Here is a 19,286-nt window from a genome sequence, read left to right as displayed (position 1 = left end):
AAAAAAAAAGACCAGCCTGAGCAAGAGTGAGACCCCATCTCTACTAAAAATAGAAAGAAATTGGCTGGACAACTAAAAATACATAAAAAAAAATTATCCAGGCATGGTGGCACATGCCTATAGTCCCAGCTACTGGGGAGGCTGAAGCAGTAGGATTGCCTGAGCCCAGAAGTTTGAGGTTGCTGTGAGCTAGGCTGATACCACGGCACTCTAGCCCAGGCAACAGAGCAAGACTCTGTCTCAAAAAAAAAAAAAGGACAAAAGGGCCCTCCTGAAACTTCTCCCATGGCCAAAACATGAATCAATGTGAGAATCAATAAGGATAACTGTGTTGTATTGAAACATACCTAATATGTTTAATCCGTGAGTTCATGGATTCATGAACTAATATGTTTAATTCATAAGTTCATGGTCATGAGTGAAAAAAAAAATTAGTCACTATTTGGAGGTGATTAGAGAATGAACATCATCATTTTGAAACTGATAAAAGTATTCCAGCTAATGAACAAAAGGAGGAATGACAGAATTTAAATATCACCATTTTTGGAGGTCAACTTCCAGAGTGGTGGGAAGGGTAAGGACCTCAGCGTGTGTGCACCTGAAACAGTATTGAACGAGTGGGTAATTGTTGAATCTGGGTGGTAGGTATGAAGGAATTCATTCCTTCTGCCTACTTTTTTTTGTGATGACTTTATTAAGATAGAATTCACATGCCAATGTGAATCATTCAATGTTTATTAAATAATTAGCTATATTACCTAAAGCATTTTAAAGAGGAAGAAGCAGCAGAAATGATTCTTTTTTCTGGAGAAGATGGGATAAAATCTATATCATCATCATCCTTACAGATTTATAAAAATTTCTCTGTTGAATATAATTCAGTTTCTTCCAAATTTTTCTTCTTTTCAGTATTATCTGAAGTAAAATAGTTGACAAATGTAAGTTATTTTAATAATTAATGAGTGGAACATGATTTATGTAAAACTTAATATTTCCACAAATATCATCTAGTATTGTTAACCCTCCTAAGATATATGGTATAAAATAAAAGTAGATGTCTGATAGATTAGGAAAGGTGGTTATAATTATCAGCAAAAATGAGGTGTTTTTTTGTTTTTGTTTTTTTGCTATGCATAAATTACGGCTATCCTGTCTTCCTTTAGCCCCTGTAATTTTAAGGTGGCTTAAGCTATATGTTATTCTGGACAATAGCTCAGCAATACCACAGTTCGTTATACAGGGATATAAGCGTGCTTGGTAAAAGTATTCTTTTAGGTTGAAACTAGGTGATTATGAAGCATGGTATCTTTGCTGTCATTGGTGATGCTGTTCCTTCTTTCCCTGGTTTTGCCCTTGGTCAGAGAATTCGGTTATTCGTTTGTTCTTTGGGTTTTCAGTATGCTTTGATCATTTTCTCACACATCACTCCCTGTCCAGCTTTCATTTATCCTTCAAGCCTAGGTCAGTTCCCATTTTTCTACAAATCCTTTCCTAATAATCCCTTCCCTAATGTCTTTTGTGCTTATTTGAGTATGTGTGGAAGAAGAGAGGGGAAACCAGGTCATTTTGTTATTCAAGCGAGCCTTCAGTTAGTTAAAGATTATATTTCAAATGTCACCAGTTGTAAATGTCAAAACAATCTTTTGACCAAAAAAAAAGAGTCTCATTACTCTGGGCACAGTTGGAACAATGCCTGTTTGAATCAAGTCCTTCCCCCCTCAATAAATATTGAGATTAATTCAAAGTATCTAACTCTACTATTTTTTTTTCCCCCTCACTTTTTAGGATTATGGCTGCTGTTCCTCAAAATAATCTACAGGAGCAACTACAGCGTCACTCAGCCAGGAAACTTAATAATAAATTAAGTCTTTCAAAACCAAAATCTTCGTAAGTATTTTGGTTGGTTTGCTATCCCACTGGCACTAAACTTACTGTATTGTACAAATGAGCTATGTTCCCTTTCAACTCTTCCATTTTACAGATGAGGAAATTAAGCTGAGAGACTCAGTACTTTTCCCACTTTGCAAATTAATGGTTGAACATGTTTTAGCAGCACCTTTGCATGATTCCTGGCACATAATATTTGCTCAGTAAAGATTTGTTGAATAAATTGATGAATATGCTTATAAATTTGGGCAAATAAATAATTTTAGCATTTTAATATAATTTTATATCCTTTCAAAAATAGTTTTACAGCTCTCCAGCTCTGCCCTATCCTCCAAGCTACATTTCAGACTCCTAATGGTATCTAATAATAATTTATATTATGCCTGGTGCCCCTACTAGATTGCAGACATGGTTATGGGTGTTTCACTTTGAAGTCACTACTGACTTTCTTTTTTTTTTTTTCATGATTTTTTATTTTAGCATATTACGGGGGTGCAGATATGTAGGTTACATATATTGCCTTTGACCCATCCGAGTCAGAGCTTCAAGTGTGTCCATCCCCCAGACGGTGCACACAGCACCCATTAGGTGTGTACCACTGACTTTCATGTCATTAAATTCAGCAGATAGCCAGGGCTCATGCCTCCTTTATTTGTGCTTCAGATTTTAGCATAGCTAGCAGCTTTTAACTTTTTCCCCCCTTAAAATTTTTATCAGAGTAGCAAAAGGTAGCCACATTTGAGTCTATATGCTGTCACCTCCCTCTGGAGGTGCTATTAATTAAGGACTACCAGCCTGAAAAATAAAGTAGTGTGAATGGTCTATCAAAACCAAGTAATTAGCCTCTGAATAGGAAGGATCAGAGAATATAAAATATAATTTAAGTTACCTGATAAATTTTAAATTCGGAGAGGTAGATGAGTCTTTGCTCATTTGTGATGAAATTAATGTAACTTGTGTGAATTAGTAAAAAAAAAAAAATTAGGGTTTTGTTTTGTAGTTGGTGGGTTTATTAAAATGAATTCATCTAATTGAATTTGTCCATTATTTTTCAGAGGTTTCACTTTTAAAAAGAAAACATCTTCAGATAACAATGTATCTGTAACTAGCGTGTCAGTAGCCAAAACGCCTGTGTTAAGTAATAAAGGTGTTAATGTTACTGAGGCCTTTTCCTTCAGTGTACCTCTGTCCCACACCACAAGTCAGCAGACAAGGATCGATGACTTTAAAAATGCTCCAGCAGGACAGCAGACCCAGAGAGTTGGTTCAAAACCATTATTGCCAGATTTGTTGCAGATTCCGAAGAAAGTTTTATGCACTACCCAAAACACGCCAACTGTAAAGAAACCCCGTGATGCTGCTTTCAAGAAGTTAGAATTTAGTTCTTCACCAGATTCTTTTAGTACCATTAATGATTGGGATGATATGGATGACTTTGATACTTCTGGGACTTCGGAAGCATTTGTTACACCACTCAAAAATCACTTCGTAAGAGTAAGCACTGCTCAGAAATCAAAAAAGGCCAAGGGAAACTTTTTAAAAGAACAGCTGTATAAAACAAATACAGTAAAGGCTGATTTGACTCCTTCCTCCTCTGAAAGCAAGCAAGTAGATTTGACTAAGGGTCAGAAGGATGACTCAGAATGGTTAAGTAGCGATGTGATCTGTATCGATGATGACCCCATTTCTGAAGTACCTATAAATGAAGATACTCAAGAAAGTCACTCTTCGAAAACACATTTGGGAGATGAAAGAGGTAAAAATTATTTTATCTTCATTTCAGTATGTTGACTATATTGTTTTATGTAAAGCTAAGCATTGGGAATAATAGTGAATATGATACAGCTTTTGTCCTTAAGGATCTCAGAATCTATAGTGGGACTTTTTGACTGATCTGATGGCCACATTTTTAAGGCAGGGCATATTGATGAAATGGAAGGTTTCCTAATTATCTTAATTTCAAGGATAGCTCTGTGATTTTGTACATGAAGAAAATACAGTAGTTCCCCCTTACCCACGGTTTCAAGTTCTGAGGTTTCAGTTACCCACAGCTAACCAAGGTCTGAAAATATTACATCACTACTCTTGTGCTTTGGGACCATTATTAAGAAAAACAAGGATTACTTGAACACAAGCACTGAAGTACCGAGACAGTCGATCTGATAACTGAGACCGCTACTAAGTGACTAACGACAACTATGGTGGACAGAGCCAGTTGGTGTGAGATTTTTTTTTTTTTCCAAGACAGAGTCTCACTCTGTTGCCTGGGCTAGAGTGTCGTGGCGTCAGCCTAGCTCACAGCAACCTCAAACTCCTGGGGTCAAGCGATCCTCCTGCCTCAGCCTCCTGAGTAGCTGGGACTACAGGCATGCACCACCATGCCTGGCTAATTTTTTCTATATATTTTTAGTTGTCCAGATAATTTATTACTATTTTTAGTAGAGACGGGGTCTCGCTCTTGCTCAGGCTGGTCTTGAACTCTTGAGCTCAAATGATCCACCTGCCTCAGCCTCCCAGAGTGCTAGGATTACAGGCGTGAGCCACCACGCCGGGCCAAAATTTTGATCATACTACTCAAAACAGCATGAAATTTAAAACTTAGGAATTATTTATTTCTGGAATTTTCCATTTACATCACAGTGCTTATGTCACTCACCTTGCTTCATTTCATCATGTGGTCATTTTTTCATCTCACATCTTCATAAGAAGGATGAGTACAGTATAATAAGATGTTTTGAGCAAGAGAGGTATCACATTCACATAGCTTTTATTACAGTGTATTATAATTTTTTCTATTTTATTATTAGTTAATCTCTTACTTTGCCTAATTTATAAATTAAACTTTATCATAGGTATGTATATATAGGAAAAAATATTCAATACTATCTGTAGTTTCAGATATTGACTGGGATTGTTGGAGTGTCTTCCCCTTGGCTAAGGGGGGACTACCATAAGGGCCATAGAGGTTAAAATGGCTGTTAGTGGTAGAATTGGAAAGTGGAACTAAGCCTTTCTATTATAATTCCTTTATGGCTTGTTGCCATCTAATATTGATGTATAATGTGACCTAATTGTGCTATTAAAGTATTATAAATTACATTCAGAATTTTTCCTGGATAGATCTTGTAGTTGTTAAACATCCAAAACTTGATAACTGAGATTAGCCACTTGTGGAAGTAACCCATATGGTTAATGAACTCTTATGAAAGAAAATATTTGTAAACATGAGACTAAAAGTTTTAAATATCTGAATCCTATCAAGATTACTATAGGGTGAGAGAGGACTGAAAAGTGATTGTTAATAAGCAAAACTATAGTTTAATCAATGGTTTTGCTGTTTCTGAAGAGAAATTTTGTTAAAAGGTAAACTAGAGAGCAACAATTTGGCATTGTGTTTTTGCACATAGTCCAAAAGAGAGACTTAAACAACTAAGAAGCCTTTGTGGTAGAGATGGTTTTTCTGTATAAGCAGCAATGTTTGTGCTATTATCAAACTTATTTGTTGCACTTTACTCTTATTCAAATATGAGTGAAAAATTTTAAAATGTCAATTTCAAGTATGGGTTTCATAATTTAACTGGAAATAGGCATGAAAATCCCTAAGCAAATCTTTGGCCTCAATTCAGCATTCATTGGACTTGTATCAGTTGACTTAATAATCATTTATGAAGAAATAAACCAATATTAACATGCAAAAGGAAAGAACTGGTATACAAAGTGTTATGATTGTTTATGACTTGCCAGAAACACTGTCCCTTAAGTGCTCTTGCCCTGTTCTGTCTCATTAATTATTAAAATAACCTATGTTTATCAACTGTTTCACTTTAGATAATAGTGAAAAGAAGAAAAATTTGGAAGAAGCCGAATTACATTCAACTGAGAAAGTTCCATGTATTGAATTTGAACATGATGATTATGATATAGATTTTGTTCCACCTTCTCCAGAAGAAGAAATTATTTCTGCTGCTTCTTCCTCTTTAAAATGCTTTAGGTAAAATGGCTAATTAATTAGTAAACATTATTTTTCTGGGATACTTTAAATTTATTTAGTTATATAGTATCATTTCTATATAAATGTATTTTGTGCTTCTGCACAGTTTATTTTACATCCAAATGAAAGCCTCAAAAAATCCCTATTTATACATTTAATTTAATTGGTAGTATTCTGAAGATGTAAAATCCCATTATGATTAATTACATGGAAACTCCAAACAATTTTATGTAGTTGATTTTAACAGAAGGAATATATCTCTAAAAATGTTACATTTCTAAATTCCTGGACCTCAACTGACACAAAACTACCCTATTATTTGGGAACTGAATTAGTACATAATATGTCCTTTTTTTTTTTTTTTTTTTAATCCTACAGGATAGAATTGGCCATTGTATTTGTCATTCACTCAATCTTAGCAAATTAGTGACATGCTTATTGTTAATTGGTAGTATTATGAGAAAAATAGATATTCCACATGGCTCATCAATAGCTTAAATTGCTAATTGTCGTTGCTACCTCTGTCCTCACCCCAGTCTAAATCTCAGTCCAGTAGACTGGTAGAGTATATATGATGCTATTTAATCAGTATCTTGATGAGAAACATCCCTGCAGTATATCACCTTAATTAGGGAGGGAAGAAGGCTAGGGGAGGGGGAGGGGAAGGGTTTGTATGCATAACTAGTTTAGTTTCTTTTGGTTTGTGTTTTAATGGTGTGTTGGGATATTTGAAGAGGTGGGAAAGGTTGAAGTGTGATTACTATTTGATAACGAAATTAAGGAAATGTAAGAGCTCCCTTTTTTTCTTTCTGATAGAAATTTAGCTAGAACTGTAGAAAGTGAAAAACTGAGCAAAGTTTCCAGGGAGTCTAGATTCTAAATCATCATTCTCATTTAACAGATGAAACAACTTAGGCCCAGGAAGGAGCAGGGAATTGCTAAGGATGATGTAATTAATGGCAAATGGACTAAGATCCAGTGTAGTACTTTCTCTTGTGTCATAGTGATTCCTCATTAAATACCTGGGTTTTGGCCAGGCGCAGTGGCTCACGCCTGTAATCCTGGCACTCTGGGAGGCCGAGGCCTTGCTTGAGGTCAGGAGTTTGAGGCTGCAGTGCATTATGATTGCACCTATAAGTGGCCACTGTACTCCTGCCTGGGCAACATAGTGAGACTCTGTCTCTAAAAAAAATAAAAATAAAAAAGAGAAAGTATACTAGTAGTCCCACAATTCCAACATTTTCTTTATTCATGTTCGGTTTTGATCCTTCTCTACATGTATGTTTGATTTTTACGTTGTTGTAATCAACATGTAACTGTGATTTTATATTCTGCTTCTTTTAACATTGTTTCTAAAATGTTTTCCAATTGCTACCTATTTTTATTCCCTTTAAAGGCTACATAATTTATTGGGTTGTCACACCATAAATAACTTTACCCAGATTTTTACAAATTGGAAAATAGTTACTTACAATGTTACTTCCAAGGTAGACTCTCTCTGTATATTTTCCATTGCAACTTGGTATACTTACTTGTATGTGTTATAAAACTGAAATAGAATATTCACAAATACCTTATGTGTGGTGCACACAAATTTCATTTTACATTTTATTTCATTTCATTTGTTATTAAATTCTGGTTGTTACCCTCTGAATTTCAGAGATCAAATGGTCAGACACTACATAACAGGAAAGAAAGACATGTTTTTGTATCGCCTCCCTTCCAAAACCTTAGCTGGCCCTCAGAATTCTTTATCTTCAGGCCCCAAGTTACCTTTTTTAGCTTTTTCTTCAATTTTGCCCTTGCAGTAACCCTAAGCTCCAATGAGCCTAGCGAGTCAAACCAACAATCTTGAAAACGTTATTAAAAATATGACCATTTTCTTTAATTATAACATTCTATTGTTTAAAAGATAATATAAAAATAGTTACTCATCACTGTTTTGATTTAGTTAGAAAATTGCATTCCAGAATCCTACTTTAGGAAAATATGGTTGATTCTTGAATATCAAGCAAATTGAATAAATAGTCTTTTCTTAAATCTTTCCTTCATAGTCTGTCACTTTCCCCATACCTATCATTCAAGGTTTGCTCAGATCCCACCTCCTTGGTGAAGCCGTCTTAAGTTCCAGAAAGTGTTATCTTTCTTTGGATTTCCGCAGTACCCTCTCTTTAACACAGATTTAGTACTAATTTTGTTATTTTTTAAGTATTTTTTCTATCCAGTCAGACTGATCATGTTTATATGTTAATATATTTTTGTGTAATCTATATGAGTTAATTATATATGCAGATATACATATAGGCATAATAAGAGAAGTCCAGATAAAGTGCTTTGGAATCTCAGAAGAAAGAGATGTTAATCGTCACTGGCTAGAGAACTAATGCTTGGGCTGGGCTTGGAAGAATAGGTGTGATTCGAGTAGGAGGAGATTGGCAGGTTTTCCAATTGAGAGAAGATCAGAGGCAAAATCCCTAAAATAGACAATGCAGGGCTCCTATGAAGAATGAGGGTGATGCGGTGTGATTGGAGCTGGTGTTACTGAAAGAGCATAATTGGAGATAAGGTTGAAAAGGTCTCTTGGGACCAGAAGATGGAAGACTTTGAGGGTCACCTAAAGAGGTTTTGTGGCCGGGCGCGGTGGCTCACGCCTGTAATCCTAGCTCTCTGGGAGGCCGAGGCGGGCGGATTGTTTGAGCTCAGGAGTTCGAAACCAGCCTGAGCAAGAGCAAGACCCCGTCTCTACTAAAAATAGAAACAAATTAATCGGACAACTAAAAATATATAGAAAAAATTAGCTGGGCATGGTGGTGCATGCCTGGAGTCCCAGCTACTCTGGAGGCTGCGGCAGGAGGATCGCTTGAGCCCAGGAGTTTGAGGTTGCTGTGAGCTAGGCTGACACCACGGCACTCACTCTAGCCAGGGCAAAAGAGTGAGACTCTGTCTCAGAAAAAAAAAAAAAAAAGAGGTTTTATAATAGAGGAGATATGAAAACCTGTTTATCCTTTCTGTTATGTATTGTCTGACCAGTTGTAGAAAAATATTCGGGGGGAAATTGTACATTTATTTGATCTAGTTTATAGTATGATTGGTTTAACATTTTTTTTTATTTGCAGTATGTTAAAGGACCCTGACACTTCTGACAAAGAGAAGGACGTTCTTAGCACAACAAAAGATATTTTGTTAAAACCTGAGAAAATTACTGCACAGGAGCCTAATCTAGAAACCAGCACAGACTGTGACGGTACTAAAGTATTTTAGACATACCACATGTTTCAACCACTTACTTTTGAAAACAAAATAAGATAGTATTCAACCTATGGCTCTATATTATAAAACAGCAAATTTATAGTCCCTTTTCTTCTGATGTTGTAGAATCATCCCTGTTCATTGGTTAGCCAGCATTCACTTGAACAACTCATGGTCTCTCAAAGTAGTTCATTCTCTGTGTTGACAACACTGCTTGTTACAAAGTTATTTCTCATATTGAGCCAAAATTTACCTCTCTGTAACTTTAACACTTGTGAGGTAAACATAAAGCTCCTAGGAGTTTTATTTTTCTCCCAGGCTAAATATTACTAGGTCTTTGAACTCTTCTTTGTAGAAATTGCTTTCTAGGCCTTTTATCCTCCTGGTTCTCCCTTGTATATGCTCTGGGCCTGGGTCTTAATGTCCATTTAAAGTTTAATACTTTTTTGCTTATTCAGTTTATTTGTTTCTAATTTTTTAATTTTCTACTAAATATATAGTATAAATAATCTGATAGCACTGGAAGACTTTGAAAAACAGCAGTCCCCTTTCCCAGCCTTGATTTCTACTTTCAGTCACTTTCAGTCTAGAAACTGTGTTCTTTCTGGAAATTTTTCTGGTATTATTTTTTTTTTCTCTCTTCTTTTTCATTCTTCCTGGAAATTCTATTATTTGGATGTTAGACCTCCATTAATTATCTTTTCTATTTTCTATTTCTTGCTTTTGTGTTTTTTAGGATATTTCCCCAATTTTATCTTTAACTTTTCTGTGGAATTTTCTATTTTTATCAAATCAATTTCCAAGAGCTCTTTTTTGTTTTCTGAATATTTCTGTAATGCATTCTATTCTTATTCGGTAGAAGCTATACTTTTTTATGGTGTATGTGTGCATGTGCCTGCATGTATGTAATGTTCTCTGTGTGTTATTTTGTTTCATCTGAATTTTTTCTCTTTCTTTATTTTGGACTCTGAAATTATTGTTAGAGACGTTCCTAAAAATATCTGTTGTGCTAGGTATTCTTGTAAGTGCCTTACAATATTAACCAACTTAATCCTCACAGCAGACCTTTAAGGCAGTTTTTATTATCTCCATTTTATAAATAAGGAAACTAAGGTACAGGAGTATTAAATAATTACATGTGATCATAGAGTTAGGCGGTAGCAGAGCTAGGATTTGAACCCAGCAGTCTTGAGGTGCTTGAGTGTATATTGGTAACAACTGTACTATACTGTCTCTGTTTCATTAAGTTTCACTGATAATATAGTTAGCTAGGACAGAGGCAAGGACAGAGTCCTAGAGAATGTCATTAGAGGCCTCCCTCTCAACTGACATCAGTCCATTCATCACTTCTTATTCAACTAGTTATGAATCTACAGACCATGTTTGTCTCCCTTAACCATGGGTATGCAAAAGGCTTGGTCACATGACTCCAAAAAGTTCAAGATCTGTTGCAGCAAGAGGGAATGGATGGGGGCATTGGCTCTAGAGTGATGCAGACGTGTGATAGAGACCCCTCTCCTCCTAGTCATGGCTGTATGACTACAGCAAACTTCTCTGGACCTCAGTTTTTTCTTCTATAAAATGAGGAGAATAATATCTACCTTGCTCGATAGTTATCAGGATTCAGGATAAAGTACTCAGTACACTGTAGGCCTTTAATAAATGGTAGCTATTGCTATCTGCCGGTCTAGTAATCCTTTCAAAGAAGGAAATACATTAAGGTGACTTGCTTGTATGAACTCTTGCTAACTCTATAATTATTTCCTCTTCTTAGAGCCCACAAAGAAGACATTTGATAACATGTTCTAGAATTTTGCCTTGAATTGACATCAATATCACCAGCCTGTAGCTTTTGGCAATCACTTTTAAATTTTTTTGAAAATTAGAACATTATTTGTCTTCACTTTTCATCAGTTCTCTTATTTACTAGGTGCCTCACGTGTCAGTGACAGGAGCTCTAAGATTGTTTCCAGGTTTCCTTTGTATTCTAAGGTGTAATCTGTCTAGACAAGGAGACTTGAGTTCATTTCCAGTAGCTAGGTACTCTTGTATGTCTCTCTGAGCCTGTCTTAGCTTTCATTTCCTTCAGACCATTGTGTGTTCTCTTTACAATCTCATGCCTGTTCTCCTTACAGAGAAAACAGAAGTAAAATAGAATTCAGCAGTTCCACTTTTACCATCTCATACCTCATGTCCCTATTTCCTTCAGTCACCAGTAGAAGTCCAGATTTCCCTGGTCATTCCCATGCAGATGCTTATCCCTACACTGCTCTGTACATCCTCCGTTCTGTCCTCTCTTCCTCTCCTTCCTGCCCTTTGAACCCTTCAACTGACTATTGTCAGTCAGCAACATCCCTGAAGCCCCATTCTCTTGTCTGAACGTTTTCTTCCCTTTATTTCTCTCATTGTCTTCTAAGAATGGTATTTCCCCTGCAGCTCACCTAAACTGGCTTTTTCTTCCACACGCTTAAGGCCTTAGAGGTGGAACAGACATCTTCCTAGCTTTCCGTTGCCACTCTAAGCCATTTCGTTTCTTTCCTTCATCTAAAACCTAAACTCCTTTGAGGTTCTATTTATTAGTTGTATGGCTTCATAGAAAAAATGGGAGCAGGACGGCAGGACTCAGATGTCCCAACATTGTCATCAGGAATTTCTCTCACACTTGCCTTCTCTCTCCTCTCTTCTGTCCATCTCTCCATCTCAAACCCTCATTTCTTTCATCTGTTTTCTGCTTCCCCCTGTGTCGATCTTGTTCACAGGCTGTCTTTCCTTGTGTGGTGGCAGAGATGGCCACCAGCAGCATGTCAAGCTTGGGAAGAGAGGTACTCTTTCCTAGTCAGTCTAAAAAGTGGGAAATTCACTGGGCTGCCTTATATCAAATACCCACTGAGGGATTGGGGAGGGGAGGTCTCCAAAAAGACAATCTAGGTGCTATGCTGTTACCATTAAAGGGAAGCTTGGATTCCAGGCAGGCCGCAACAACAGGTGAGGCTGTTGCCTGTTTGACCTTTAACAATACCATTTGTGTTGGTAAGGTGAGATTTACACATGAAGTTAGTAAAAAAGTCATAGTAAACCTTTGTGCCTTGGTTACTGCAAGAGAAATATTATTAATTATCATGAAATTAAATGAAAACAGTTATGAGCTCTCATAACATACAACCTGATTTCAAGTTAATTCACAGGTAGATAACAGGACAATGTAAGGTTCTTTATTATCTTATTTTTATACTGCTTCACATTTTACATGTGTGACTTTGAAAATCTCATCTTTTTGTTTTCAAAGAAACATATTAACAACATAATTACCTTATAGCTAGACAGCTAAATTTACAGCAGCAGCTTATTCGTGTGATGGACCACATCTGTAAATTAATCGATGCTATCCCTGCTGAAAAACTGAAAGCTTTGGATTGCGGGAACGAACTACTTGAGCAACGGAACATAAGGTATCTTGATTTCTCTCCTTCTGGGACATACCTGACTGCATTTCTACCACTCTGAGTGAAAAGTGAACAGGGCAAAATGTCCAGGCTTTTTGGCCTGGAAATTGCGGGAGGATGATTGTTATGTCACTGTGTTTTAAGTTGATTTACTTTTCAAACTGTTCCTTTAATGTTTGTATTCAAATCTTTGAGATTGGGGAAAAGGACATATTTTGCTACAATTTCTGTTCAGGATGAAAACTGAAGATAGCCTTTCGTGGCCCGTCAGAGTAAACTACTTAGATTTAATCTGTTGTTCTCTTTTCTCTCTTCAGAAGGAAACTCCTAGCTGAAGCAGATTTTAATAGAAGTGATGCCAGTCTTCTTGGCTCAGTGTGGAGATGCAGGCCTGATTCTCTTGGTAGTCCTGTGGAGGGTGATTCTTCTCCTGGGGAGAATTTTATGAAGGAGTTAAATTTTCCACACCTTCCCTCAAATTCAGTTTTCCCTGGGGAATGTTTACTGACCACCACCCCAGGAAAGACAGGATTCTCAGCCACCACAAAGAATCACTTTGAAAGGCCGTTATTCAATTCCCATTTACAGAAGTCCTTTGTAAGTAGCAACTGGGCTGAAACCCCAAAGCTAGAAAAAAGAAATGAAAGCTCTTATTTCCCAGGAAATATTCTCACAAGCACTGCTGTGAAAGATCAAAATAAACACACTGCTTCACTAAATGACTTAGAAATGCAAGCTTCCTATGATATTGATAATTTTGGCATAGATGATTTTGATGATGATGATGATGATGACTGGGAAAATATAATGGATAATTTAGCAGCCAGCAAATCTTCCACAGCTGCCTATCAATCTATCAAGGAAGGTCGGCCAATTAAATCAGTATCAGAAGGAATTTCTTCAGCCAAGACAAACTGTCTTCCAGTGGCATCTACTGCTCAAAATATAAACTTCTCAGAGTCAATTCACAATTACACTGGTAAGTTTAAAATAAATTGAATGCTTATATATTATATGAAAACAAAACTGTCCAAAATAGGAATTGTATGAGAAGAACCATAGCAAGTCATCATTGCTTGAAAACCACATTGTTTCTATGCAAATTTCTACTGATGATATGAATTACAAATCACAATTTCAAAAGCAAGTTGCTCTTTTGTCTCTGCAGCAGCTGTAGTTTTATAAAATGTGTAATTATAACCTATTGTAGTAAGGCTCTAAAGTCATTACAAATGTGCTTTGCCTTTAAATTAACATGTTTTAGTCCCTAAAACAATAAGGCTCATGAGGGCCAAGTTTTTAAAGGATTTGGGGATGGGCAAAAGCAAAGATGAATTTATATGCTAAAAATGTGTGTATTTGTAGAATTCTGGATTGATGAGAATTAATTTATAAAGAAGAAAAACATGTTTTATGTCTCGAAATATTAAAATAATAGGGCAGTCTAAGAAGGCTATAAAATGAGAAATTTCTTAAATCAGTCAAGTTCGTTCTTTGGGCCTACTGTTTACCATGTGCCATGTACTGTGCCGTGTTCTGGTAACTTAAAGATGAATAACGTACAGTTTCTGCCCTCTTGGAGCTCACAGTTTAGCCAGAGAGAAGTTTTTGGAAGAGTGAAATTAGCCCCTGTCAAGGCTACAGAGAAAAGCCAAAAGTAATTTTAAAACCTTACGTCAACCCTATAAAGTTACCAAAAGCATTTTTTAACTGAAATAAGTTTCTATGTGCAAGGTTTTATAAGGTACAGCCCTCCCTATTTTTGCCATTGATGACTTAATACCACAGAGGTTGTTCTTACAGTTCACTGTTGACCTTTAAAATAACCATTAATGGATTTATTTTTGTATCATGTTAGAAGGTGTCATACTTGATGTTTGCAATTATCTTGAGACAGTTGAGTGTTGGGGTTAGAGTAACTGCCAGAGCTGGCATGAGTACCTCTTGTTCTCTGTGCTCAACCAGAGTTGCAACAGCCAGGCTGCAGAGCAGGGGGCGAATGTGAGAGACATTATAAAAGAAGAATCTGAGAAAGCTCCCAGATGTGGTGACTGGGAAAATTGTGACACCATTAACAGAAATAGGGGAGTCAGAAGGCAGATTCATATTTGGAGAAAAGCTGAGGAGAGCTATTTTAAGACTCATTACTTAAAGTGTTGGTAAGCCATTCAGGTAGAAATGTCTTGTAGACAATGGAGGTACGTGCAGGACTGGAACTTAGGAGGGTGTCAGTCAGGTCTTAAGAGAAATCAAGGCATTCTCTGCACATAGGTGATGTTTAAGATGACAGAACTAGGAAAATTCCAAAAAAGAATATGTAAAGAGCCCAGTCCCAAGTATCTAAAAGATTCCCAAATTTAAGGGGCAGGTGAAAAAACTGGAGCAAGGATTTGCAGTGATTGTCTTGGAGATCAAGGGAGGAGAGGAAGGAGGGAATAAATAGTAGTGGTGGGTGCTGCAGAAAAGTCAAAGAAAGACTTGATTTGGGCCCTTGAGAAGTCTAGTGGCTTTGAGACTTGGGAAGAAAACATGGTAAACGGTTAAAGAGGTGTGCTCTAGGGAAACATGCCGGTGATTCTGCAAGGTAAAGGGAAATGCTAAAGCTGTACTTTGAGTATATTCATGCACTGATTTTTCTTAATGTTGATTATTTTCTTAGACAAGTCGGAGCAAAATTTAGCATCCAGAAATCTGAAACATGAGTATTTCCAAAGTCTTAATTTTCCTCATACAAAAGAAATGATGAAGATTTTTCATAAAAAATTTGGCCTGCATAATTTTAGAACTAATCAGCTAGAGGCGATCAATGCTGCACTGCTTGGTGAAGACTGTTTTATCCTTATGCCGACTGGTATGTATTTTTAGATATAAATTGGCAGGAATCCATTGGCAAATGTTAAATGAAAGCCCTTCTAATAGAAATAAAAAGACCACTACATAGTATTTCTATCATGTAGGGACCTCTTAAACCTCCCATACCATAGTAAAAAAGTATATTACCTCATATCCTCTGTTATAGTTGTTGACATGATAAAATTTATAGCCCTGTAAGATTTTCAACTCAAAATTCTTTGTATTAAACTGATCTAGAATTTTTCTTCAGGAATTTTCCTTTTTTCTAGTCTAAATGAGTCTGGAAAGTAAACAAAAAAATCATTGTTGAGGACTATGACTATTTCTGGCAGTTTGCTTGATACAGTGTAGTGTTGCATGGTGGTAAAAAATCATCAGCTCTAGCCCCATGTTCTGGGTTTAAAGCGCAGCTCAGCTACTCACAAGCAGTGCGGCCATGGGCAAGGCACTTCACTCCCTGGGCCTGTGTTCTCATGTGTGCAATGAGGATAATAAAGTACCTGCCTCACAGAGTTGCATGAGAATTAAATGAAAAAACATTTAGCATAGTTCCTTCTTAGCCCCAGTTTTGAAGATTCTACGACTTTTCATTGTGCTTTTAAATCTTATGCTAGCGGTTCAATGATTTATAGTCATCCATGTAAGAATATTAAATAAACAGAATAGGAAGCATGGAGAATTTGCAATTTCAATACCTATGTGTAGTCTTCCCTCTGCCTTTTACTTGACTTGTGACCTTTAGCAAGCTCACGCTGTGATTATTAGTGTTGTCTGGGCATCTGAATTTTTTCAAACTGATTTTAAAATTTAGACAATGTTGGCTTAATAATCAACATTTAAGTTTTATAAATTCATTAATCATTCTGTGTCTTCCTTTGGACCCTAATTTGGTACACTAAAACTCTAACACTGGGAAGAACTATGGCAATGATCTAATCCAGTAATTTTCAAGGCTCTCCATGTTCTTTTAGGGTTTCTAGGGGCATTTTTAAGGTCCCTTATACCCCAATGTCAACCTCTTGATTTATATATACAGAGAGAGAGGGGAGAGAGAGAGATTCCAGATAAGGTTTCTGTTAGACAAAAAAATTTTTTTTTTTTGTTCTTTTGAGACAGAGTCTCACTGTGTTGCCTGGGCTAGAGTGCCGTGGCATCATCCTAGCTCACAGCAACCTCAAACTCCTGGGCTCAAGCAATCCTTCTGCCTCAGCCTCCCGAGTAGCTGGGACTACAGGCATGTGCCACCATGCCCGGCTAGTTTTTTCTATATATTTTTAGTTGTCCGATTAATTTCTTTGTATTTTTAGTAGAGATGGGGTCTCGCTCTTGCTCAGGCTGGTTTCGAACTCCTGAGCTCAAACAATCCTCCCGCCTCGGCCTCCCAGAGTGCTAGGATTACAGGTGTGAGCCACCGCGCCCAGCCTAGACAAAAAATTTTTAAGCCACTGATATAGTACATTTTGCAAGTGATAAAATTGAGGCATAATATAGTTAAATGACATTTCTAAGTTAACATAGCTAATTAAGTGATAGAGCAGAAAGTAGAACTCCAGTCTCTTTGTTCTCAGTGTCCTGCTCTTTCCTTAACATTACCACATATATACAACATGAAATTTACTGACTACACATGTGAAAAAGAAGGAATGTGATATATAGTTTAAAAAAAGCAAGTTCTAAGAACTGCCAGCCATCAGCTTCTACCATTAGTAGATGGGTGAAATTGAAAATTAGAGAATAATCACTTTATTCATCATGAATTGTGTACTGATTGTCTTGCCATTTTGAATTAGAGTTATGCAGAGAGGCTGAGCATGGTGGCTCACGCCTGTAATCCTAGCACTCTGGGAGGGTGAAACAGGAGGACTGCTTGAGCCCTGGAGTTTGAGGTTGCAGTGAGCTATGATGACACCACTGTACTCTAACTAGGGTGACAGAGTGAGACCGTGTCTCAAAAAAAAAAAAAAAAAAGTTACGCAGAGGGAGTTTTTTGGTCTTTCAACATTTCTTTCTCTTCATCTACTATTAGTACACACAAATGTAGTTCTACCCTTTTATTTCAAAGGAAGAATGGGAATATTACCTTATTGAGAAGAGTACTGGTAGTTAAAGCTCTGATATTCAATGTCAAGAGACTCATACTAATAATTTTAAAAAAGTGAGATCCTAAAAGTGCCTCCTGGATCATCAAAGAAATAGCAAACCATTTTCTCTATGGTTTTTAGTGTTATATATTTTATTACATTCTAACTATTTAAAAAAATAAATATATAGAAAGTAATTATTTTAATCCAAGTATCATGCTTTTTGAGACCCTTTGTACTACCAGAAATAAAAAGTTTACTGTATTTGGATTTCCCAAGTAGACTTAAGTCCCAGCTGGGAGGCTGAGGCAGTAGGATTGCTTGAGCCCAGGAGTTGAGGTTGCAGTGAGCTATGATAATGCCACTACACTCTAGCCTGGGCAACAGAGTGAGACCTTGTCTCAAAAAGAAAAAAAAAATGGTGTCCTAAAAGATCAGTTTTACACATTATTTAAATTGACTTAATAGTTTGGATAATTTGAGTATGGCAAATTGTTAGCACCAAGGGCAGTATCCCTTGGTGTTCTATTATTAATTATTTTAAATATTATATATGATTTCTTTTGTAACTTTTACCTTCATGCTCTCAATATAGAACCTGACATATATTTTCACCATTTGTCTTTCAGGAGGTGGTAAAAGTTTGTGTTACCAGCTACCCGCCTGTGTTTCTCCTGGGGTCACTATTGTCATTTCTCCCTTGAGATCACTAATTGTAGATCAAGTCCAAAAGCTGACTTCTTTTGATGTAAGTTATAGCATAAAAATACTAATAGAAATATGCCTTAGAAATAATTATATTTCAGTGTTCTAGATAACTTTTTGATTAAATAGTTCATGAATTATAAAAATAAAGCATAGGGGTTCAATTAATACAGTTAAATGCAAGTCTTTGACTATTCTGATATAGATAACCTCCTGTGGTTCAATCTGATTTTATTCCACAAGAATGTATTTTAGTAAGAACTTGTAATTTATGCTATGTTTTGCTGATGTAAATTTTTTTTACTACTCCAGATCAGTATGCACATTCTTTCCTTTATGTTGTAAAATGTATACACATTTCATGGGCCTGTACACATGTTATTTTCCACATGGCTGAGTTTAAGGAAGTAGATTAATGCATTCTACAGAATTCTTCACATTGAGATGAAAACAGAACTGTTTTTAGGATCATGAGTCACCAGCCCTCAATAAGACCACTAGTTTGCTTTTTTTTTCCCAAAGAATGTCTTAGTGCAGTGATGGTAGCCGTTGTTCAACCATTCATGATGTTATGGCTCTTTCTTTGTTGTTATGCATTAAAACCTCAAAGATCCGTTTACCTAAAAAAATGTAGCCAAACATTAGGACTGGAATCTCTTGGAAGCAAAATTCATATTTATCATATTTAGAAATATGAAAAGTAAAGTAAATAAAAGTAAACAGTGGGAAGACTATTTTGAGTTATGATTAATAAGGGTTTTTTAAAAAATATGTACTGATCATTATATTGAGAAATATATTTCCTTTGATAGGGTTGATATGTGACTTAAAATATTTATGAAACCTAAGGATAGATGTAATCTTAAGTTAGATTAATGTATAAAATTTAAATTTTTGCTACTTTTATACTTAGATTCCAGCTACATATCTGACAGGTGATAAGACTGACTCAGAAGCTACAAGTATTTACCTCCAACTATCAAAGAAAGACCCAATTATAAAACTTCTGTATGTTACTCCAGAAAAGGTTTGTATTTAAATCATTATCTTAAAATATGATTTTTTTTTTTTTTTTTT

General features: G+C 36.2%; 1 protein-coding gene across 2 annotated transcripts in view; it reads left to right on the top strand.

Annotated features, from left to right (window-relative positions):
- Nucleotides 1-19,286, top strand: part of BLM (Bloom syndrome, RecQ helicase-like) — an 84,186-nt gene that overhangs the window by 17,452 nt on the left and 47,448 nt on the right. For both annotated transcript variants that reach the window (XM_012643779.1, XM_012643778.1), the window contains exons 2-10: nucleotides 1,786-1,887; nucleotides 2,943-3,643; nucleotides 5,716-5,878; nucleotides 8,995-9,122; nucleotides 12,444-12,576; nucleotides 12,888-13,549; nucleotides 15,230-15,421; nucleotides 18,134-18,252; nucleotides 19,123-19,236. In XM_012643779.1, coding sequence (XP_012499233.1) covers nucleotides 1,790-1,887; nucleotides 2,943-3,643; nucleotides 5,716-5,878; nucleotides 8,995-9,122; nucleotides 12,444-12,576; nucleotides 12,888-13,549; nucleotides 15,230-15,421; nucleotides 18,134-18,252; nucleotides 19,123-19,236 — 2,310 coding nt within the window. In that variant the 5' untranslated portion in view covers nucleotides 1,786-1,789. The remainder of the gene's footprint in view (nucleotides 1-1,785; nucleotides 1,888-2,942; nucleotides 3,644-5,715; nucleotides 5,879-8,994; nucleotides 9,123-12,443; nucleotides 12,577-12,887; nucleotides 13,550-15,229; nucleotides 15,422-18,133; nucleotides 18,253-19,122; nucleotides 19,237-19,286) is intronic.

The sequence above is a fragment of the Propithecus coquereli genome, unplaced genomic scaffold (genome assembly GCF_000956105.1).
Source record: "Propithecus coquereli isolate 6110/MARCELLA unplaced genomic scaffold, Pcoq_1.0 Scaffold20, whole genome shotgun sequence".
In the NCBI taxonomy this organism is placed as follows: Eukaryota; Metazoa; Chordata; class Mammalia; order Primates; family Indriidae; genus Propithecus; species Propithecus coquereli.
Note: the sequence above shows the minus strand (reverse complement) of the source record. Positions and strands in the feature narration are given on the sequence as shown.